Source organism: Phaethon lepturus, unplaced genomic scaffold (genome assembly GCF_000687285.1).
Source record: "Phaethon lepturus isolate BGI_N335 unplaced genomic scaffold, ASM68728v1 scaffold8338, whole genome shotgun sequence".
Taxonomy (NCBI): domain Eukaryota; kingdom Metazoa; phylum Chordata; class Aves; order Phaethontiformes; family Phaethontidae; genus Phaethon; species Phaethon lepturus.
This window is the reverse complement of record NW_010555480.1, coordinates 12,033-35,850: the sequence shown is the minus strand read 5'-3', so window position 1 is coordinate 35,850 and position 23,818 is coordinate 12,033. Positions and strand designations below refer to the sequence as shown.

At 39.1% G+C, this 23,818-nt stretch overlaps 1 protein-coding gene across 1 annotated transcript in view; it reads left to right on the top strand.

Annotated features, from left to right (window-relative positions):
• Window positions 1-23,543, top strand: part of LPCAT1 (lysophosphatidylcholine acyltransferase 1) — a 59,077-nt gene extending 35,534 nt beyond the window's left edge. Inside the window, exons 9-13 of the mRNA XM_010292167.1 lie at window positions 7,468-7,593; window positions 13,999-14,152; window positions 15,089-15,187; window positions 18,207-18,345; window positions 23,332-23,543. Of these exons, the coding sequence (XP_010290469.1) occupies window positions 7,468-7,593; window positions 13,999-14,152; window positions 15,089-15,187; window positions 18,207-18,345; window positions 23,332-23,516 (703 nt within the window). The 3' untranslated portion in view covers window positions 23,517-23,543. The remainder of the gene's footprint in view (window positions 1-7,467; window positions 7,594-13,998; window positions 14,153-15,088; window positions 15,188-18,206; window positions 18,346-23,331) is intronic.
• Window positions 23,544-23,818: the final 275 nt, after the last annotated feature.

The window sequence follows — 23,818 nt, the reverse complement described above, 5'->3', positions numbered from 1 at the left end:
GGAAGGTCTTCCACTAGATCAGGTTGCTCAGAGCCCCATGCAACCTGACCTTGAAGGTTTCTAGGGATGGGGCATCTGCTGCCTCTCTGAGCAACCTGTGCCAGTGTTTAACCACCCTCACTGTAAAAAACTTCTTCCTTCTATGTAGTCTCTCTGCCCTCTTTTAGTTTAAAACCATTACCCCTTGTCCTATTGCAATAGGCCCTGCTAAAAAGTCTGTTCCCATCTTTCCTGTAGGCCCCCTTAAAGAGTACTGGAAGGCTGCAATAAGGTCTCCCTGGAGCCTTCTCTTCTCCAGGCTGAACAACCCCAACTCTCTCAGCCTGTCCTCAGAGGAGAGGTGTTCTACCCTTCTGATGATTTTGGTGGCCATCCTCTGGACCCTCTCCAACAGGTCCATGTCTTTCCTGTGCTGAGGGCTCTAGAGCTGGACACAATACTGCACGTGAGGTCTCACCAGAGCGGAGTAGAGGGGCAGAATCCCCTCCCTTGACCTGCTGGCCATGCTTCTTTGGATGCAGCCCAAGGTACGGTTGGCCTTCTGGGCTGCGAGCACACATTGCCAGCTCCGGTCCAGCTTTTCATCCACCAGTACTCCCAAGTTCTTCTTGGCAAGACTCTTCTCAATCCCTTCATACCCCAGCCTGTACTGATGCTAGGGGTTGCCCCGACCCAGGTGCAAGACCCTGTACTTGGCCTTGTTGAACTTCATGAGGTTCACATGAGCCTATTCCTTGAGCTTGTCCAGGTCCCTCTGATGGCATCCCATCCCTCAGGTGTGTCAACCACACCACTCAGCTTGGTGTCATCTGCAAACTTGCTGAGGGTGCACTCGATCCCACTATGTCATTGATGAAGATATTAAAGAGTACTGGTCCCAATACAGACCCCTGAGGGACACCACTCATCACCGAGCTTTATCTGGACATTGAGCTGTTGACCACTACTCTCTGGATGCGACCATCCAACTAATTCCTCATCCAACCAACAGTCCACCCATCAAATCCACATCTCTCCAAATTAGAGAGAAGGATGTTGTGGGGGACTGTGTCAAAAGCCTTACAGAATTCCAGACAGACGGCTTTGGTAGGTCTTCCCTTGTCCACTGATGTGGTCACTTCATCATAGAAGGCCACCAGGTTGGTTGGGCAGGACTTGCCCTTGGTGAAGCCACGCTGGCTGGCTCCAGTCACCTCCCTGTCCTTCATGTGCCTTAGCATAGCTTCTAGGAGGATCGATCTGTTCCATGATCTTTCCAGGCACTGAGGCGAGGCTGATGGGTCGGTAGCTCCTAGGGTGCTTCTTGCTACCCTTTTTTAAAAATGGGTGCAATGTTTCCCTTTTTCCAGATTCCAGGGACTTCACCTGACTGCCAGGACTTTTCAAATATGATGGAGAGTGGCTTGGCACCTACATCAGCCAATTCCCTCAGGACTCTGGGATGCATCTCCTCAGGTACCATAGGCATGTGTATGTTCAGGTTCCTGAAGTGGTCTTGAACCTGATCTTCTCTTACAGTGGGAGGGACTTTGCTCCTCCAGTCCCCATCTTGCAGTCCATCCCCTCGAGAGGTGTGGGAAGAGAGACTGCCAGTGAAGACTGAGGCAAAGAAGTCTTTCAGTACCTCAGCCTTCTCAGCCATTCTTACCAGTTTGCCAGTCTTGCTTATCAGGGGGATATGCTTCCTTTGACCTTCCTATTCTGGCTGACATACCTGTAGAAGCTCCTCTTCTTATTCTTTGCATCCCTTGCCAAGTTCAGCCCCAGCCATGCCTTGGCCCTCCTGACCCCATCCCTACACAACCAGACAGTGTCCCTGTACTCTTTCCTAGGATACCTGTCCCTGCTTCCCCTGTCTCTGCGTTTCCTTCTTGCCTTTTAGTTTGCCCAACAGGTCTTGACTCAGCCATTTTTGGCCTCTTGCCTTCCGTTCCTTACTTCTTACACCTGGGGATCGAGAGCTTTTGTGCTCTGTGGATGTGTCCTTAAAGATCTGCCAGCTCTGTTCTGCTTTCTTGTGCCTGAGGGCAGTTTCCCAGGTGGTTCTATTGACTACCTCCCTAAAGAGCTGGAAGTTTGCTTTCCTAAAATTCAAGGTTGTGGCTTTACTCTTCACTTGCCCCCCATATCCCTCAGGACTGTGAACTCCACCACTGTGTGATCACTGCAGCCCACACTGCCTCCAATCTTGACGTCACCAGTCTTGGTGACCAGCAGGTCCAGTATGGCATCCCCTCTGGTAAGGCTGTCTATTAACTGGCTTAAGAAGTTACCCTCAATGCATTCCAGGAGTCTCCTGGATTGCCTACAGCTCACCGTGCTACTTTTCCAGCAGATGTCAGAGTGGTTGAAGTCCCCTAGCAGGACAGGAGCCTGCGAGTGCAATGCCTCCTGTAGCTGGAGTAAGATCCTTGTTTTAAAGGCTTCATTGATAGGTTCCCCTAGATGGGGCAGCCTGTAGTAGACACCAACCACAAGGTTCCCCTTGTTGCCTTGGTCTCTTGGTTCGTACCACAAGCTTTCAACCTGCTCATGGCTATTCTTCAGCGACAGCTCTTTACACTATCCATTTCTTGATGTAGAGGGCAACGTCTCCTCCCTCCCTCCATCCCTCCCTAACAGCCTGTAGGTGGGATTCATCCCACCAAGTTTCAGTACTGGCAACCAGGTTGTAGCTTTCTAGCAGCACGGTGGCTTCCAGCTTCTCCTGTTTGTTGCCCATGCTGTATGCATTGGTGTAGAGGCACTTCAGCTGGGCTGTTGGCCATGTCACCGATGACTGACACCATCACCATGTTTATTTTGGAGGAACACCCCTTTGTTCCTTTGAGGTCTTCCACTGATGTTTCCCCTGGCTCATTTTTGTAAGACTTCATGTGCTGCACTTTAGCCAGCAGGTCTCAAAGCAACAGGCTGAGGGCCCTCCCTAGCACCCCATCCCTCTAACCTTGGCACATCATCCCACAACTTGTCATGGATAAGCTTGATACTATCCCCTTCCCCCTTCAAGTCTAGTTTAAAGCCCTGTCAATAAGCCCTGCTAGTTTGTGAGCAAGGAAGTTCCTATAAGATGACTACTAAAGCTGGGGTTATTTGTCCACCATGTTTTGTGTGTCTCTTTCCTAAACATAAAACAAATTTGCTATCCTTTTAATATCTTCAGCATCCTCTAAAGACTATAGCTCATTTAAGGGGTTGGTTTTTTGAGCAGCCTGTGGAATATTTTCTAGATTAGTTCACAGTTCTGCTTATTAACAATGTAAAACATTTTGAAAATGTTTTTGTTGAAGTGTGGATTCAGAATGTCACAAGTTTGCCTGCACTATTTTTTCTCACTTTGCATAATATTACAGCAGTCACAGTCTGGTTTATGTTCAGAATTTTGTATGCATGGTGGATCGGTATACAGAAAATGAGAAAGCTGGTGATTTATTTTTATATTGTGACTGCACACTCTAGGGAGCTGCTTGGTGTGAGAAGTCTGTATATAACAAGTACAACTATTGAGTGTAATAGATTGGGTTTGCAAGAAGGCTTTTGAGTTTTTGTTTAGTTTTATTTTTTTGAAGTAACTTGCTGACCTTGGAATGTCATGTAGTGTGATACCAGGACAGATAAATAGCCAGCATTTTGGAGAAGGGAGGGAAGGAGAAAGTCTCAAGGTGTGTCAAGCCAGACATGCACATCTGCCCATATAAAATTGCTGAACAATAAAAAAGCCAGACTCAGATTAACTGACTGTGAAAGCAGACATAGTATGATGAAAAGGTGAAAAAAATGCTTCCAAATGAAGATATGGGAAAAGCTGTTATATTTCTAGTTTATTAAAAATACTGGGTTGCACTTGCAATTCACATCTCAAATTGAAATGATCTTTTTTTTTTTTTCCTAGTAGTTGAATTGAAGTTGAGGAATATTGCCCTGGAGATGAGTTGGAATAGTTTTGTTACTGGTTCTGTAGAAAATCCTGTGAGTTGCAGTTGTACCCAGGCTTTACAGTGAACTCTAGTATGTCGGTCTTTATTCTAAGAAATTGAAAAATTCACAAGTCTTAGCACAGATAATGAACTTTTTATGTTCCCCAGCTTCAATTTCTCCAATGTTTTGAGCTGAAATCAAGGTCCTTTTGTGTTAAACTGCTAGCCCTATACAGCTGGTGATTTATCTTCTGAACTCAAGAGCCCCTTGAACTCTAATTTGTCTGGCCTTGGTTGATCCTATGACTCAGCTTTACTGTGAGCAAAAGTTGTTTCTTCCCCTTCTTTACTTCTGATCTTTGTAATTCTGAAAGTCTGGATGTATATATAAACACACTCTTTCAAAATTTTGCTTTTTTTGGAAGTCCAAAGGCTATAAAATTGCCCAACAGGTGAGCAAGAGAAGATGCTTTTATGCTTTTCAATTCTGTTTTGTGTGTGTGTTGACAGTGGGCATACATGCATGCATTAATTGTAGTGGGAATTTTCCTGTACTAATAGCACTATATGTCTGGTCTAAATACTGCCCCTTCTGTAAGTGCCCATAGCTATAAAAAGATGCAGGTTGTACTTTTCCTCTTATGGTTTGGCTGAGTCTGAGATAATCCCTGCTTTTGTTTGGAATTTGTTCTGTAGCATAAGTTTGGTTTCAGTTGTTGGTTGTTTTTTGTGTTTGTTTTTTTAATTCCTCTTTGGCTGGGATCTTTCAACATGTTTGGGAACCATTATTTAGGAGAAGTTATTCAAATTTGGCATTGGTTTTGGGATGGCAGTCAGGCTTCTACCTTCCCCCCAGGTTGAGTGGCCTGATCTTTCTTAGTCATCTTTCTTTTGATGTGTTTGAAAAGCTTCTAGCTCTTAATTTTAACAAGTTATTGTTTCTTACTTTGGCTTGCTGCCTTATGGTTGTGTTTTAACTTGCCTGTCTTCTCTGTTTTTCTTGAGAACATTTTTTTTTTTAAAGAAAAAGTCTTTTAGTTCTAATTGCTACCTTTAATCAGTTGCCAAGTCATATTGGATTTTTTTTTGTCCTTTCAGAATCTTTTTTGATAAGTGTCTTGTCACTTCTCCTGATTCCCTAATATGGCATGTGGTTTTGTACCACAAATGAACACTTTACCCTTTCAGTTTCTTCTTTTAACTTCTTTTTAACCAGCTTCCCCTTTTCTGTGCTTCAGCTGATTGCCTGTAAGTTCCTGTATTTATTTTGTGTGCTACACCTGCTGTTGCCTTAAGATCTGATGAAATTTGGTGTAATGTGCCAGGCTGGACAAGATCTTTGGTTATTGCCACATTCTCTTATGTAAGCTGCTCTGGATAGTACTGCTTATAGTGTGTCCTTGCTGTCCTAGGGAGTTCAGCTATTTCACTGAGAGTTGACAGGGAAGTTTATAAGGATGATCTAGCATGCATACAGTACAAAAGAGGGAATAGGAAGTAATCTAAACTGGCAGGATAGACTCTCCTTCTTTCATCCATCCCTTTTTCTTCTTCCAAGGAAAATTGATTTTGTATTGTATCATACTAATGATTTCATATTGTATAATACAGTGTTATATTGAATATGATGCAATATAGGTATTGACAGGACCTGCAATACTTGATCTCTAAGTCAGGTGTAACTTGGAAATGGATTTATATCCCCACAGCATAGGGCAGTTTTTCATCTGGATTTTACACAACATTCATTCCTATGTTGACCATAAGATTATGGAATGAAATATGATACCACAAGAACCTCTTATCCATTCTATTGAGGTGGTTTACTGATTGGCAAATACTTCTAGGACACACTTCGTAGGAGAAGTAGAATGATGAAGCAGGAACGGATCAAGAAGTGAAAAATGTGGAGAAATGGAATTTAATTGCTTAGGATCGCCCATATGAGGCAATTTAGACTTAGCAGTCTGCAGGATTTTAAGATGCCTTTTCTATGTACCTGTATCTTTTTGGTTTAGTTGGCTTTCTCCTTTTGTTTGTTGCTGTTTCTTGTTCCTTCTTGAAAGGAGGAGGCTGTTCATTCAAAATCACTACCCTATATGCTCTTGTTTTATTCATAAGCAGCTTATAAATAATATCTAATTTCTTAACATATTTGGTACTTTTGAGCTTGAATATCTATTAGTGAGGTGGTATTCCTGAATATTTTCTTTTCTCAGCCTTAGAGAGAAGAGAGAAATTCTGATCAGTAGCTTTAATGTTAAGTGCATGTCTTACTAGTGTATTAGAATTCCTGAAGTTTGACAATTGATTGGTGGACAAGAGAGGCCTTGTAACGGGATTCTGGGGACTTAACAGAAATTAAGTGGTTATTGCATGAGAGGTAGCTGCCATTACAGATCAAATTGTCTATGATAAAGCATAGAATTGAATGCAGAGTTTTCATCAAAGCCAAAATGACTGTGGCATGCCATGGGGTTTTTTATCAATCTTGCCGTTATGGTATATTAATTTCACAGATGAAAAAGTTCGTTAGTAGTAACGTAGAAAAACCTGTAGATGAAAAGAATGAAGGTAAGTCAAGAAAACAATTTTGTGAAGACTTCTTCAAACTAGAAAAGGCTGCACGAACGAGATAATGTTCTGTACTAATATACGCAAAATCAAGTATAATAGAAAACATGGCAGATGAGTAACTTACATGGAGCAGTATTTGCTTTCTAAATTGCATCTTACATTTGTACACTGAATTCCTGAAGTCTTCTTCCAACCAAAGTGTCTTTCTTTCAACTTTGGCACAGCAAATGCAGTGGAACTACAATATCAGTATTTCCTTGAAGTATATTTTGGTGCTGCTGTTACTAGAGAGCATCAAGTTAGATGTAAAGCAAAATAAGTACTTAATTGTTTGGCATATAAAAACTTGGGTGTATTTTTTTTCTTCTACCTTTCTTATGTCATACACTTTAATATGTCTTTGCTTGGAGTTTAACTCTACTTGCTTTTATGCTTTATGCTCTAGCCATTCTTTATAGAGAAATGTTGTCTGCTTTATAACTTTAATATTACCTGAAGGTAATAGTTGTTCTGCTGTAGTGATTATTGATTTCTTAATATATTAGTGAAATAATAATATAAATATTTAACATAATTATTAATAAATATGTGATTTTGTTCTAGATTAATAATTTTTAAACCCTTGTTATTCACTTCTATGAAAGTATTAAGAAATTTTAGTCTATGCACTGCCCAGTTTTTCCCTTGTGTTCTTTTATATTTTCACGTAATTTAATCAAGTATTTTTAAAGTAATATTATTACTATTTTAATCAAGTATTTTACTTGTAAAGTAAAAATAGACGTTCCACAATGGGTAGAGTACTGTATTTCATTCTTTGTATGTGAACTTTCTTTTATGGGCTCTTCCTTATTGTTCTTCAGAATAGAGAGCATAATTGTTACAGGATTTCTTACTATTAAAAAAAAAAGTGGTGATTCTGCTCAGTTTTCTTAGATTATCTTGCTTACTGTGTTTCTTTGGTTTATTCAAGGGCATTGGGAGTTTCAGTGACGGACTATACATTTGAAGACTGTCAGCTAGCTTTGGCTGAAGGACAACTTCGTCTGCCTTCAGACACATGTCTTTTAGAATTTGCAAAGCTTGTGAGAAGCCTTGGGTAAGCATATACAATATTTATATATAAGGTGCATCTTTATTATATATCTATGTTTTATATAATTTTTCCCTTCATGTAACAATATTGCATTTATGAATATATATGGAATGTTGTCGTATTACAATCAGGGAAGCACTAATGTAAAATTAAACCAATACTGCTCTCCGCTTCTGAGTAGCACCCCTAGATCCTAATGAGTAGAGTAGGTTCTAAAATTCTTATTTTCAGTCTGACAAGTGAGCAGAGTGTGTCTGAAGTCTTCAGTACTGAACAAAACTAGAAGACACCTCCTGGAGAGGGTCAGGAATACTGTGGAGTTCCTAATACTTGATACAGTTAAGAGTCAATTGCCCTTTCATGTGACATCTATGAAGGGAGAACAGTGCTGCCACAGCACTCCTGTGACTGGATTAACGTTATAATAGTGAGGGCAGAGGGGTCACCCTCTCCCAAGAAGCACGAAAAAGTGGTTGATCTTTTGAGTAGGTTACTGCTAGATTGACTTTCTAATGAAACTGTAGCTTAGTATATGCAGTGTGGCTCCTCTCTTATATTGTCAGTTCCCTCTGGCTTTACCTTTCAGAAAAGCTTCAGCAAACAGTGGAGAAAATCATATAAACCAAATAGTAGAACTTGTTGCTGCTCTTTTCCAATTTTTCTCCTCTCATCCTGTTAAAGAACCACAAGCTAAATTTACAGCCACATCCTATTAAGCACTTTAATATACATACTTTCCCATTTTTTGTCTCCTCACCTGAAAGTATAGAGCATAGTTTCATGTTTCCATTTTTTACTTTATTTCCTTTCACTAATTTTTCCTTCATTTTCCAGCTTGTGTAGATAAATGAAAAAAAAAAGAGAAAGATCTTACTGGAGAGTAAGGAATGTAGGACAGCATACATTATGCATTCAGATGGAAAGTATATGTTAATTCATTGGCGGGACCTGCATCTGAAAAGAATTCCAGTAGGACAGGAGAGACTTCTAAGGGGAACAAAGATTCTTGCTTTGTTCCAAAGGCTATGAATTTACAGTACTAAAGAAAAAAAGCAAACAAACCAAAAAACAACCCAAAAATCCACCCACATCTCTTATTATGCAGTTGATAATCCAGGGATTCAGTTTAATCCTCTTGTTAAATTGTCTGGCTTTCTGTCTGCTCAATTTAAAGCTGTTCTTTCAAGTTATGCTTTTCTGGGGGTTTTTTTTGGCCTCTAAAATAATTACGTGCATTTGAGTGAGGTTCCCCACAACCCAAAAGTTCTCTATCTAGTTTGAGCAGGTGTACATTGGTGAAATATTATCTTGTCTTGATTTGGATATGTGCCAGTAAGAAGGCTGTTACGACGGTATTTTTCTGGCACAATCGGATGAAGATTGCAATATGACTTCATCTCTAATGCACGTTTGATGATGATGCAGTCGTTCTGTTTATTCAAAGGTTTTGAGGCCAGGGAGGCATTAAGATCATCCAGTCACATCCCTACATAATTGGAACAGTAAATTATATCCAGTGGGTTTTGCATACAGTCTTAATACTTGTTTTTGAGCAATAACATACTTTCAAGGTAACATCCAGTTTTTAATGCAGGATTTTTATAGTAAGGCAAATCCAGACTTGGTTTTGGTTTAGATTCTTTGAAATCAAGTTATACCTCAGTTTGCTACATTGGAGAGTTATTTCTGTTCACATTATGTATCTACAGGATTCATTAACGTTGTCTGTAAAATTTGCTTAGTCTGTGCTCAGCTGGATGGGGTCCAATCCAGAAGCTATGCAGCCACAGCAGCGAGTTCTCATGCTTCATCTAATGAAGAGCTTGGACTCTCTTAACAGCTGTACAGCTGCCAGGTCACATCTGGCAAAAACTCAGCTGCCTTGTACTGAACTCTGTGATAAAATGAGTGCTGTATCAATGAGATCAGTTGATCATAGTCTCATGTTCTCAAATTCTGCATTCATTAGTCCTCAAGCTGTTATGCTTTTGTTGAGCTTGATAATCTGTATCTGACCAATGAGCTGATTACTAAGCTATACGCAGTCTTTATTGTAGCTTCCATACATTGTAAACCCTCTGCTTTATTTGATGATTTATTCCACAATTGATTACCCTGCTGTTTGAAGTGATTCTCTATTTGTAGTTTGACTGGATCTTTGACTTTGACCGTGTTCTAGACATTGAAGCTTATTTGGATTTTGTACCTTATTAAAGACCTCTTTGGATATTTTCTCCTTCAGAAAGTGTTAATACCGTATAATTAAGTCTCATCTCCATCTGTTTATGAGATACTTTTTATGAGCTGCTTTAGGGTCATTACCTGCAAGGAGATCCTTAAGTTCTGATTTGAATGGATTTGTTCCTATTGTGTCAAACTTGTGTTCATTCTAATCTCTACGTTTACTTTGCCTATGAACTATTAAGGATCTTCTGGCCTTAATAGTTGTTCCCCTTTCTTATGGAACAGTGGCTTTTAGGCCGCCAGTAGCTCCTTAGAGAATTCCCAGTTTTCAGTCAGATGACTTTCTAATTTTTTTTATATGTGATTATTCTGAGTTTTAATTGTTTTGTTTTCTGAAAAATGACTCTTTGGTTTGGTAGGTTCTTGATCTCGTGTATGCATTTAGTACAGACTCTGAGGTTCTTTGTTCTTTTCACTGAAGACAGAATGGCTTTGCTGATTATGTCCAATTCTTTATAAAGGAACGGTTTGCATCAAATCATCTTTTTTGGGTCAGATTTCAGAAAAATCCCCTGGTTTTGCTTTCTGGATTTCTTAGTTTTCTCAGTAGGATTAGTCTTAGTAATTTTTTTTTTTTAACAATGGCCAGCGATTTATTTTTTAATTCTTTGTGGATCCTTAACTATCTCCTTTTGTTTTCCCGAGCCTCAGTATTATTGGTGTCTTGTACCCATGTGATGGGTACTAGTCATCTCTGCCTCCGAAGAATGTTCTACAACCTTAGCAACCCTGCAAAGTTTACCTCCTTACACGTTCCCTGGCCCTGGTGAAATTCAATGTTAGTAAATGTACTTATGTTGAATCAATTCTGCTGCCTCTTAAAAGCCATAATATTTTGGTAAGAATGACCTGAATTAAACATCAGTTCCATTTTGACCACTACTCCCCAATATTATCTCATCCAGTTAGCCACAAGGATCCTACTAGGTAATACCCCTATAGGCTCATAAGATCTGCAAGGAGGAGGTAATTACCTCATAGGCCTGGTGCCTGTCTATTCTTGCTCAAACAGCCTTTACCATCCAGACTACAATGCAAACTTCTGGTGTGCATTTGTGCCTGAAACGGTGATCCAGACTGTAGGTAGAGCTTTGCATTCCCAAAGTAATAACCCCTCACAGCTAACTAACAGTGTCATGACTTCAGAGTGTTCAGAGATCATCAGTAACAAGAAGAAACTTCTGGAGGATGTTGTCCATCTGCATTCATGATAAAAGAAATACTGTCTGTTATAGGAGTTGATCACGGATCAGGCTGCACATAGCAAATACCAGCCATGGTAGCCCCTGCCTCATGGATCAAGGCAGGTGTGCCAGAGTATTTGGAAGGTCAGTTTTACAGCTGTTCAGTATCCTTTCTCCATTATGACAAGAAGTTGTGCAGAAGTACATCAGCAGGCATAAAACTGAGTGTATTGTGCTTTTCTGGGTTAGGGCATGTTTCTCTGAGCTCACAGTTTACAGTAGCTAGCTGCAAGATCCAGCTGTTCTTATGCAACTTCCAGCTGTGTGAGACACTAAGTTTTTTGGCAGGTTCCCAGCACGCAAGAAAGGAGTTTGTTTCCAAGTAGCCAAATACAGCTAAAACTAGCTTTAAGGAGGTAAGATACCTCATTTGCTAAAAATAGTGGTAAATATGCTAAAAATATCCTACCTTCAGGGATCTGATCTTCCTTGTGAAGTCTGCTGTGAAGGATTTAATGTTGAGCTGTTAATCTTGAAAAATACCCTTTCCGTCTTCAGGGACCTGGGAGTGACTTTTTGTTTTCTTTAGTGTGCACTGGCCTAAAAAATGAAGCAAAACACCACAACAGCAAATAGTGTTATGTATCGTAAAGCCTAGATCCTGCATAGAAGCCATTAAGCAAACAAGCATGATTTCATGAGCAAAGACATCCACTGTTGGCTTTCTAGCTTTTATAGCCTCCATTGAGATAAAAGTAACAGTTTTGAAGGAATTGAGACATTCAGACCATTTCGCATTGGTTCAGAACCTATTGTAGGATTTGGAACACTTGGCTTCAAAAAACTTCAGCATGGTAGGTTGTGGTCATCCACACATCAATTACTTTCTGATTCTGAAAGGGCTAGAGGGAAGCGAGCCCACCTTGAATTACCAGAAGTACAATGCAGTCACACTGAAGGTGAAGCAATAAGTTTGCCTCACTGATCCACATATTCTTTTTGAGATTGGCTCACATCTCCCTCTGTTTTTATAAAACCAAAACCACAAGATGTCTGTGAGATTTGTGGTAAGCCATGCTACTTTTCCGTACAAGGTTTTGCCTTCAAACTTTTTAGCTTTTTGGACTTAGTTGACTGATGAAGATAAGAGATCACAAGTCTCAAATACTACCCATCAAACAAATACTCAGTCAGTTCTAGAAGGTGAGTTTTGAGTCAATTCATTGCAAATCAAATCTCTCTGATTTAGAGACAGGTGTTAGACTGTGTGTTCTGTGTCAGTGGTGGCTTATCTCAAGGGAGGATTCGGCTGCCAGCTGTCCTTCATCCTACAGTTAAAATCCATTTCACCTACTACAGTGGAGATGTATTATCTGTGGACAGTTCTTACATGTAATTCTGCACAGGAGAAGCTGAGTTCTCTGTGCATCTCAAATCCTCCAAATCCTCCATGGATTCCTTCATCATTATTCCTGTTACTTTTCTACTTCGTCATGGAAAATTAATGTTTGCAGAGGAGTGCTTCACTGCTGTTTTTATACCATCTAGAACCAAAACTTAAGATAGCTGCTTCAATGTCAGGATAGAGAACGTATGAATGTTCTGTAAAGGCCGTGGGCAAAGGCCAAGGCCATGCAAGATTTCTTGCATGTTCAGGTCTTATAATGCAGAAATACAGGGCTTGGTGTTGTTTAGTTAGTACATTTTTGGTAAGCCAGTTTAGGTAATGTCAGACAGCATAGTAGTGTTTTTACTTAAAAGCAGTGATTTTCAGGAAGAATCATTTCAGCAAGCGACCAAGGTCTGGAGCTGACGTATCACATAATTGCCCTATCAAAAATGCTCTTATCTGTTTTTCATAAGCTCCTGAGAATGCTGATACTAAGTATTTTATTCATTCTTGTCCCCGAGAGGAAGCTGCTGAGGAGTCCCAGCTGCAGTCTGGGAACAATTGTGAGTTCTGTAAATAACTGCTTTTCCTTGTCTGCAGCAGCAAACAGCAAAACAGACAACTGCAGAAGAATATTGTAGAAGATGTTGCTGGCTTCTTTTGTCTTCAGACTGGAAAGCTTGGATGTCCATGTTACTCTAAATCAGTTCAGAGGAAACCTGCTTATCAAGATTTCATAGAATCATAAAATAGTTTGGGTTGGAAGGGACCTTTATAAGGTCATGTAGTTCAACATGTATTAGAGAAGGAGTTTACTTTTCCCCACATACCTGCAGCACCATTTGTTATATTCATAGTAAGGCTTATTTTCGCAAAGCAAAAACAGGAATCTTGATTTAACAAAAAAAATGCCACACACAACCGTGCAGTAGATACCTGCATAAATGTCATCAGTCAAAATCTGGTTTTGCAATGAGGAGGACTGAGGGAATTTCTATAGCTGTATTAATTTCTATACTTTGTTTGGTAACCTTGTAGTGGTGTCCAACTCCAGACTGAATGTGAAAAATGAGGACTGACAAACAGGATTAACAGTATAATCACTATTATGTAAATCCCTGGTTTCTTTTAGGCAAGATGCATCAGGTCTTTCCTGTTCAGTGACATTAGTAAGTTTGGAATTGTAATTGCTTTATATTGCTGTCCTACAATATGGCCATATTCATGTGACCTAAATCCCACCTAGTTCTCCATGCCTGGTATTTCTTATTAGCTAGTTCTAGACTGACTGTGTTTCTTCATGTTGAACTGCTTGCACATATGACTTATAATCAAGGTAGAATAAAGGACACAAGTTTATGTCCAGGGTTCCTAAGCCCTTGCAGTAATTTCTAATATAGTTCAAGAACTAATGGGAGCCTTAAAATTACAGGAATACATTATTTTATTATAAAGTTGCTTAGTAATTCTCTTTCCAGATTTTGTGATGTTTTTCACCTTTATCATTCATTGCTTCATTTGATATATTGAAATTGGTATTGTTAAAACTGTGTTTATTTTTTAAATGTGCAAATATAACATGCTTTCTAGGCTTAAGCCAGAAACACTTGAAGATGATCTTGATAAATATGCTGCAAGTGCCATGAAAATGAAAAAAGAAAAGGTTGATCTTAAACATTTTTCAGCATACTTGGAATTTCCAGTTTCTCACACATTAGAAAGTATGTTTGCACTTTTTGATGAGGTAAGAAACAACACCATGTTTAAGAATTGTGCTACTTTTGGTAACCTCTGCTTTAGCCTAATTTTGTTCCAGTTGGATTCACTGAGTCTGATTTAGGCCAGTGCTAAGTGCTTTTGAGCACTTCACCACAGTATTTGCCTACTGCATTTCCCTTTCAGCAAGGTAGTAGCATCTATCATAAACTGAATAAAGCATTCATTCAGGTAGAAGTTAAAAGGAGTGTCAGTGTCAGTTGGACAAAACTGATTTTTTTTCTAGATGCAAAACTTGAAAAGGAAGAAAGATGGGTTCAGGCTAAACCTCTGCTGCGGTTTGTTGCTACTGAATATAATGCCTATTAGCTGATATTTCACTTACCCTGTAAATAAATTGCTTGTTCTTCTCGGATGCCTGAAACCGGAAGAACCTAGGAACTTGGCAAATGAGCCAGTTTTTCATTCCTCTGGAAATCAGTCAGGATGGGGAAATTACTATTATCTTTGTCTGAATGCTGTTTGGACCAGGAGATGGATATGCCCACAGTGTTCTCTTTTAAACCAAAGAGCAGATGTCATGTATTCAGGGCTTAAATTAGGCTACCTTATCCTCTGGTTCTCTGATTTTAATTTCAACCCAATAATTCAGATGGTGTAACATTAAAATCTTAAATATGCAAGTGAAGGGTGACAGTAGCAGCACTGTCTTCCAAGAATTTCTGAATTATGACTTTCTGACTAAAAAGGGCCTGCAGAGCTTTGACCTGGGTTCTTGCCCTGAATTAATTCCATTTTAGTGAGACGTTTTTTTCAGTGGCATTTCTGAATTTTTTTCATTTTCTGAATTCTGAATTTAGCAGTGGCATTTCTTTCTGAATATTCTGCATCTTTAGCAACTGTTAGTTATTTATGAAAGTTCTTGGACAAATTGCAGTATTTTGAGGTGAGGTTTTCTTCACAGAATGAAGATGGCATAATTGACATTCGGGAATTTGTCATTGCTCTGTCAGTTGTCTGTAAGCCATCCAAAACTCTGGAAACAATTCAGTTGGCATTTCAGGTAAGCAGCATTTTCTTCCTCTATGTAGTTTACTTTTTTTTATGGAATTATTAATACTGCCGTTAGACTGAACAGGAGATTGTTTCACATGCCCTTTTAATACTTAATTACATTTCACAATAACATTAATGGAAAGTTAGATTCAGAGGGAATGCAGTGCAAGTTTAGGTTGTGTAAAATTATGGAAGTTTGAAGTTGTTCTCTGTGGAATTCTAGTAGAATCTCTTTCAGCACATTGAGTCTCAAACCTGAAGTTCTTTGTATTGATTCCTCTAAACTAAAGGCTAATGAGTTGTGCTTATTACTTTTATAATGTTTCAATCAAATCTTATTTTTCAAGTTAATAAAATATTTTAAAACTTATCCTACATATTAATAGAGATTAATCTTTTTACCTGCTTTTATCATCTTGGTAAGATTTTCTTCCCTCTTACTGTGTTTCTGTTTTGGTCTGCAGTCTCTGCCCTGACTTCATGCTTCCCAGCAGTGGTCCTGATTTGTTCTAGCCTCTAGTGGTTTGTTGTAGCATCAGCATAGATGGTTAATGCAGGCTTTCTGGCAAAGTGACAGCAGCAATACTTAATGTTTGCCATTTATCTTTGTCTGACACCTTGATTTATTCATTTTAAATTCATTTCTTTAATATTGCTTTTTCAACACACAAATTTGGCTGCATCCTGCATCATCTTTTCCCTTTGCCTTGAACTCACATGGTCTTTAGTGCTAACTCTTGATGCCATCATCACTGGCGAATGCATGGAGTTGAGAACATTCATTAGTATGGTACTACATAGCCTTATTTTCTGAGTAGTTGTTTCCAGGTTCTTCAGCATACCTGTATTATTCTCTTACTATGTTTTGCTAAAGAAATGAGGCTCCTGTGAATGTCTAGTGTTCATATAGATCATTCTTACCCTTTGGCCAGTGTCAAACAAATTTGACAAAGGAGGAACTAAATATTTTTGTTTCTACCTACAAATATTGGGGAAATTCTGCCTCTAATAGTTTGTTAGTTACTGCCACTTGTGAAGGAAAAACAGAAAGGTCTCTACCCTTATTCTATTTGATCTATATAACGGCGTAGAGAAATGGTCAGGTGCTGTTTGGTCAGCTCTGGGTCTTCATACTAACATGAACAAGCTTAAAGTAAACAAAGGTGGCTTTTGGGCAGTATTTCAGTGAAATTTAGCTGTCATGATGCATAATGTGCAATATACTTTTACAATTTTAGAAGAAGAAAAGCTCAGATTAGGCAATTATTTTCTGTTTGGAAGCACCTAACTTTAGGTTAATAGAACTGTTTCTTAAAAAAAATTTTGTTCTTCACTATCACTCTTCAACTCATAATACATAATTATGAGTGCCCTGGTTAATTGCAAAATGTAAAGGGAACTACAAAGAAGTTCTATGAATGTATGAAGAAGGGGAAGCACTCAGCAAGGGGAGACAGGTTTGGCTCATTTTATCCTGATAGTGATGACTGTAAGGGTTAAAAAAAGTCTCAAGCTGAGGAAATTTTGCTCACAGTATTATAGAAAAAAGGAAGAGAGAACTTTTTTTTAAAAAATCCGTTCTTCCCCCCATTTCCTGGGTTCATGTACCATAAGATATTCACACAGCTTACTGAGCGCCATTGAAGGATCTGGCCAGTTCATGAAAGTGTGTCTTCAAACAGTTTCTGTATTCTGCCATGTGCTACTTTTTGCAGAACACCTTGTCATTTGTTTTCAGGGATGAAGTGTAACATTTCACATAGCTGAACAAGTTTTCAGAGTGGAAATGTTTAGTATATGGTTGAAGAACTTGAAAAATAGGAGTTACTGAGCTACCAGAGCTCTAAAGCAGTGGGCAATTAAAAGAGAAGGGAGGATTATGGCAGTTGAGTCTTAAGAGCAGCACTCCACTGTAAGTGCTATGCAGCCTCCTTTTCTAATTGCTAAGGAAACAAAAGGGTGTTGTAAATCTTGCCAGTATGACACTTGTGAGCCTTACCATCAAGTATCACCTTCTGACTACTTGATCTGTGAAATGTAGCAGGTTTTATTAAACAAATGTCTTGGCCTTGCCCCTACTCCTTGTGAAACAGTGTGCAAGTTAAGGTGCTGGGGAGGAAAAGGCAAAATTCCTGATTTGAGCATGAATGTTGTCTTCAACGGTACTACAGGTTTTTTATTCCACTGACTTTTTTTATACCATTGAGGTGAGCTGTCTCGTGACATCAACTTCTGCTTGTGTGAAAAATATATTCTTAGGCCTGGTTTGTTCAATCTCATCAGTTCCCACCTTCTCAATGATGCAGAGAATCATAGAATAGTTTGGGTTGGAAGGCACCTTTAAAGGTCATCTAATCCTGCAGTAAGCAGGGACATCTTCAACTAGATCAGGTTGCTCAGAGTGCCGTTCCACCTGACTTTGAAGGTTTCCAGGGATGGGGCAGCTACCACCTCTCTGGGCAATCTGTGCCAGTGTTTCACCACCCTCATTGTGAAAAATTTCTTCCTTCTGTCTAGTCTAAATCTACACTCTCACTGCTGATCACAGCCCATGCTGAAACAGCTCTGCCCGGCTCGCCTGCACGGGCATCAGTGGCTTTTAATGGCAAATCTGTGCATTTCTTTTAAGTGGTGGGTGGTAGTGTGGGCCGGCTATTGGTATTGAGTGCATTAATCCTGAGCTGCATTATGATCCTCTTGCCTACTGCCAAAAGAAGTCTTCTGCCTCAGGGGCTCCGATGACATCCCACCTTTGCTACGTGCCAGGAAGCTTGGCATGTAAAGTGCCAGGCTGGGCACGTATCTCTGAATATAGCAAGCTTTGCTCTCTAGGTGTACACAGATGAATTAATTATCAATGTTGTCTTCTACCTAGACTAATTAGAAATCCGTAGTAGATCACATCAATCTGAGAGCAACTAGAATTTCCAATACCAAATTTTAATTTTGCGTAACTTAGTGTGGTCCTGTTTATAGGAGTGAGCATTCAGCTTTGTAATTATTTATCTTGCTGTCTTGATTCATAGCTGTACCAGTCAGAAAATGGAACTATAATAGAAGAGGATTTAGCTCATATTCTGAAGACTGCCATGGGTGTGTCACAGATTAATGTTACACATCTTTTTAGAGCTGTAGATGAAGAAGAAAAAGGAGAGATTACATATGGTAAGTGTTTTAAGTGGATCTGAATTGTCACAAAACGTCAAAGTTGTCTGAACTCATGTTGATATACAAACCAGTTATATTTTTATTAAACTTTACCTTTTTTAGTTGACTTGTTTACTTTAAGAATTGTAAAATCACTGCAGACAAAGCAAATCTACAGTTAAAAAAAAGTATTTGAGTTTATTATCAAACGTCAGATTTACATGTTTTTAGAGGTTTTCCTTTCCACATTGTCAGACAATACCTAGATTAGCTCTTTCAGCATATTCTGTTCTGTGACTTCCATGTACATAAACATGTATTTTTAAGAAAGCTGTCTTAGCTCTGTCCTGTTGTTTTGTCTCTTGTATCTGTTCCCCACTATCTCTGCCCTCCCAGGCTGCTCAGTATGTAGTCTGTAATGCAGGGGATATGAAAGTGAGAAAGTTGCATTTGAAAAACTGTGAGATCTGGGTGAAGAAATTATGCTGGGAATCAAAGTACGTGTGTGTTACTTCAGATTCTTCATCTTTTATGCAGTAAGGTTCTAAATTTAGTTTTATCATTTTAGTATGAACTGAGCTGTTGATAGTCAACATCTCATGTATCTCCAGTAGAAGTGTTTGACATGCCCTGTTCTAGTGGTTTTCCTTCAGCATAATCAGTATCCCTTTTCCTTTCTGTGCCTCTCATCTGTCATGTCCCCAGCATTTCCATGCCCATTGTACACTATTGCCTTTTTCCTGCCTATCTCTGTTGCCTCTTGTCTCCCAACTCATTTAGGCGGTAACTCAACTCCCCCCCCACACCATCACCAGCGTCAGAAATACCAGCATAGAATCTTAAGCTGGTAAGACTAGCAGAACTCTAATTTTGGCACACTTCATTGAGAATAACTGAACTTGAAAGAATGTACAAGTGAACTCAGGCCAGTTCATGTGAGTTGCCAAAGAATTCATATTTTAATATCCATCTTTAATAGTACTTAGGGGAAAAAAGTGCAGATTTAAATGCAAGTAAGTGGTCATGGTATGCTCCCATCACAAGAAAATCTGGACCACTGAGCCACAGGAGTGCCACTGAAGTGCTTAGCTCTCATTTTAACTATTTTATTTCCTGTAGTCTTTCATGAGTCTACACAAAGTAGGATGGTGTTCACATCATTTCTTTGAAACTTTGCTTGGATCTTTTTCTGAGAGAAGTGCTCATTTTGTAATATAAACATTGCACTAAGATTTTAACGTATCTGAAAGGTTAATAGTAAGAATAAATAAGAATAAAATGTGATAGAGAATTAGAAGATAAACCTTTGGTATTGCATTTCTGTCTTGAAAGTTCTTGCCATAAATATCCAGTCTCTTGCCTTTCCTGAGAATACGTGCAGTTTTCCACATACTCAACTTGTTGCACTTAAATACTGAGAAAGGAGAGGTGGAAATCTTGTAGACTACACCTTTTCTGAAGGCATTGTTCAGACAAGTTCTGAGAAATGAAAACTTTGTATCTGGTGGAAGAGTACTGACCTCACTTTGGATGCACACAGCAGAGGGGTCTGCTCACAAGCTCCTTCTTTCTAGGGTGTTGGAATATGAAGCAGGAATATTAAGTCTTCAGTCTTACCTGTAGGAACAAAAAATAAAATATCCAAGGTATCAAACCTAAATTGCTGCACATCTAGCAGAGTCCTTGCAGCCAGAGATCTCATCCCAAAGGAAAAGCTCAGGTTGCAAGTAAACAGAATAACCAATAGCCGGATTGACATTGTATAACTATATTGATAATTTTGGATATGAATTGTTAGAAGTCGGGATTTTTGTTGCATGTTTGAAAATAGTTGCCAACGATCTGTGTATCAGTTCCCTTAAGCAATGTACTGTTGGCTTAACTATTTAGATGCACCTTGATTCCAAAGCCCATCCCCTCACTGTAATCTAGAGAGAGACAAGATTTCTCAATCTTAAAACATAGAATAGTTTGCGTTGGAAGGGACCTTTAAAGGTCATCTAGTCCAACCCCCCTGCAATGAGCAGGGACATGATTCTGGAGAATTTGAATAGGTTCTGTAGGTGGGCATCACAAACTCCTAGACACTCCACCTGCTCTTGATAGACAAATGATGACTGAAAGTGTTCTGAAGAGTGCCTTGCTTGCTGGTAACAAGAAGAAAGGGGGGACTGGCTGTATTGTGAATATCCGTATGAATGAACATTCAGAGAAGAATTATTTGTCCTTTAAAATGTAGTATCCTTACCTATATTAACCACAGAATTATCCTATTAAGTTCCCATACACTAAAGTGATTATGTAGCTGAGAAGGAGCAAAAACTAGAGGAGATTCATGAACATACAGCTTCCATCAGGAGCATCAAGTAGTAAGAGGGTATTGCAAAGGCAGGAGAAAAACCTCTTGAAGTTCTTGTAGCACATATGCATACTTAATGCAAAAATATGGACAGGAGTCTTAACTCCAGGGTCTTTCCGTGTTTTTGTCTCTTTCCTCTTAGTAGGGGTAGGAAGCAAAATTACTTTTTTCCCAAGTAAATGACTACGGTGATCTCCTCCAGTCTAATGCTTCACAGTTGCTTTAACCTTGAGCTCCAACATGAGACCTGTGATTAGAAGTAATGCTGGAATAGGTCATTATTCCTGCCTCACCTTGTCTCACGTTTCTGATGAATGAGGCAAATGGGATCCCAAGCACTTTTCTTTGGGCTCTGCTGTGTACAACTTTGATAAAGATTCCTTAATATTTTCAGGACTTGTTTCAGCAAGACCCAAAACGTCTACTTACCGAGACCTATCAGAAACAGTATCTTGTTCAATTAAGTCCTCCCTGGGATCTGAGGTTTTCCATTTGGATGCAGTACTGATAAAACATTGAGGGATGGATCCGAACAGAGTTGCCAGGATGCCCTTTTGGATATAGACTACCGTACTTGTGTGAACAACTGCTTCAAGGGATTTTCTGAATTTATTTTCTGAAAAGATACGGTAGCTTTTTGAAGAATTACTTAGAATGGCATCTACAGTAAATATTCTAGTCTTTCCCAAGCAGAAAGGATTATGCTTAATGTTGACTGTAAGAGCATCTCTGGTACAGTTGGTTGAAATTTTTATACTTGTCTTACCTTAGTCGGGCTAGCTATCAGAGTGACCTTTCCCCAAAAAAGCTATTTTTTAATGGTCATTAATATGATGCACACATTATATGTGATGTTACAAAAATAAATAGATCCTTGGGATGGGCTTAAAGTGTCCATGTGAGAAAAGGGAATGCTTTCATGTTCCTGCTGCCAGCCAGACCCAGTTAAGGCTGATCGTTTATTGCTCTGTCCTTGTTAGCTGTAGAAAAATAAAATACTCAGTTTGATTCACTGAATGTGCTTAACTTTTGATTCTGATAAATCAGTTTGCACTCAAGTGTTTCTAATGTATTATTGCAACTACTACCACCGTTAAATATTTTAAATATAAAAGTTCTACATTTCCTTCTTGAAAAAGGCCAGATGCATCATATCCTTTGCTATGAGATTATTTTTTTTTGAAAGGTGAAGTGGCATTAAATATTATCAAACGAAAAATTTTTGCTGTATGCATTTTCAAACATTTAAGATTTCTTTTTTTTCCCCTGGAAGACTTTATCATTTACATGATCAAGCAGCCTGTTGTACATACAGGTTTTCAACATAGGTGGTAGTGTTGGTTTTCATGGCCTGAACATCATCAGCTTTTGTTGAAGTTACAGGGTCCACAATACTTTAGATCCATATAAACTGTGGATAAAGGATACCCATTTTTTGTTCGTGGAAGGTTGAAGTTATATTTATTGCATTCTTCCTACCTATCCCTTTGCAGCAATTCAGAGGCAGGGCTGATGTAAACTTCAGTGCCCCTGTGAGCCAAGTGATGTTTCCTTGCCCTTTGGAGTACTGAGAAAAACATGCCGTCTCAAAAAGAGAAAGGTGGTGGAGAAAGCAAGCTGTGGTAGTTCCCTTCTTCCAGCACCAGCCCAGTTGTACCAGGAGGAACTGGGCTTCACTCCTCTGAAAGGCTATGTCAGCTGTCATCTGTGCGGCACTCCAGGGAACTCGGAGCATCATCTGATCTTGAGCTGTTCTGGCATAGCACAGTGAATTTGAGTGGGCTGTATGTGATACACTGTAGGTGACTGAGTGATAATGTTCACATCCAGCTTTTTCCAGTGTCAGTTTACATTATAAGAATAGCTTTTTATGACTTGGATCCTGTACAGTAGCTTGTGTTCAAATAATGTCTGAATAAACAGTCATATGGGCAAATTGTGGCACAGCTTCAATGTCTGATTTTTAACACCAAATTTTACTACTTGATGCTAAGGATTCCCCGCTCCCCCAACAACTAATCTTGCTGCTTTTATTGTCTTACTAGTATCCAACATTAAAATCAGTTTTTTTCATAATGTGTTACAAATTAATTATCTTCTCAAAATATTATTCTCTAAAACATTAGGACTTTAGAAATGCTGAAATCTCAAAAGCAGAAGGCAGCAATGACAGCTGGTGTTAGGTTGAAGAGAATTATGAGTGCAAAGCATTAAAGAGCATGTTTGCAAAAGACTTTCCAGATTTTAAGAAATGACTACTCTTGTTGTTAATTGTTCCTCAGCTGGAGGGCTTCTGCCCTTCCCCAGTGAACAGCGAGATGCTATGTCAGGGCATGTGGTGCTCCCCATGCATTTTAATGCAAATCTGAGCCTCTTTACGCTTTCACCATACAAGCTAAGCTCTGGTCTGAAGTGTTTTAAGAGGGCTTAGACAACTCTTCCCTGCATCTCAGCTCTGGGCATGTGGTAAACTTCTGCTGAGAAGGTAAAACAAGCTATGGGAAAAGCATTATGTTAACTGCTGCTATTTTTCTACGAAGTGATCGTGTGATTATATATGTGTAAGTATTCAAATTTAGAGTCCTTCTATTTCAAAGAGCTGATTCTGAGTAACAACAAGGTTTTTTTGGTTTTTTTTTTTTTAGATGACTTCTACAGATTTGCTGAATTGCACCCACACTTTGCAGAAGACTATCTCTATGCTGATCAGATGGGAGCTGAGAGTGGCTTGGAGACTTCATCTCTTTCTGCTCCTAATGGTATCTGTACTGACTTCAGCCCTGAAAATGCTCAAGATAAAAACAAGCCCCTGCAGAAGAAACTAAATTAAGACTACAGCTGTTACCTTCCTCTCCTGGTGAGAGGATTGTCTTTTCTTGGGATTTTCATAAGTCACTCCAACTATACAGCGAATACCAGTTTTGTGTGTGAAAGTTCTTCTACCTTAATACCGTTCTTTGAATCCTATGTGCTATATTTAACAACATGTTCCAGGTTACTTTGGGGAAGGTGTTTTTATTTTTCTTTTTCCTTCAAAAAGGTCTTTGAAAGGCAAAAATGTGAATGTGCTTCATTATTAATGTTCTTATTTAAAAAGGAAGCGGCACACTTATTTATACTCCATTGGCTAGT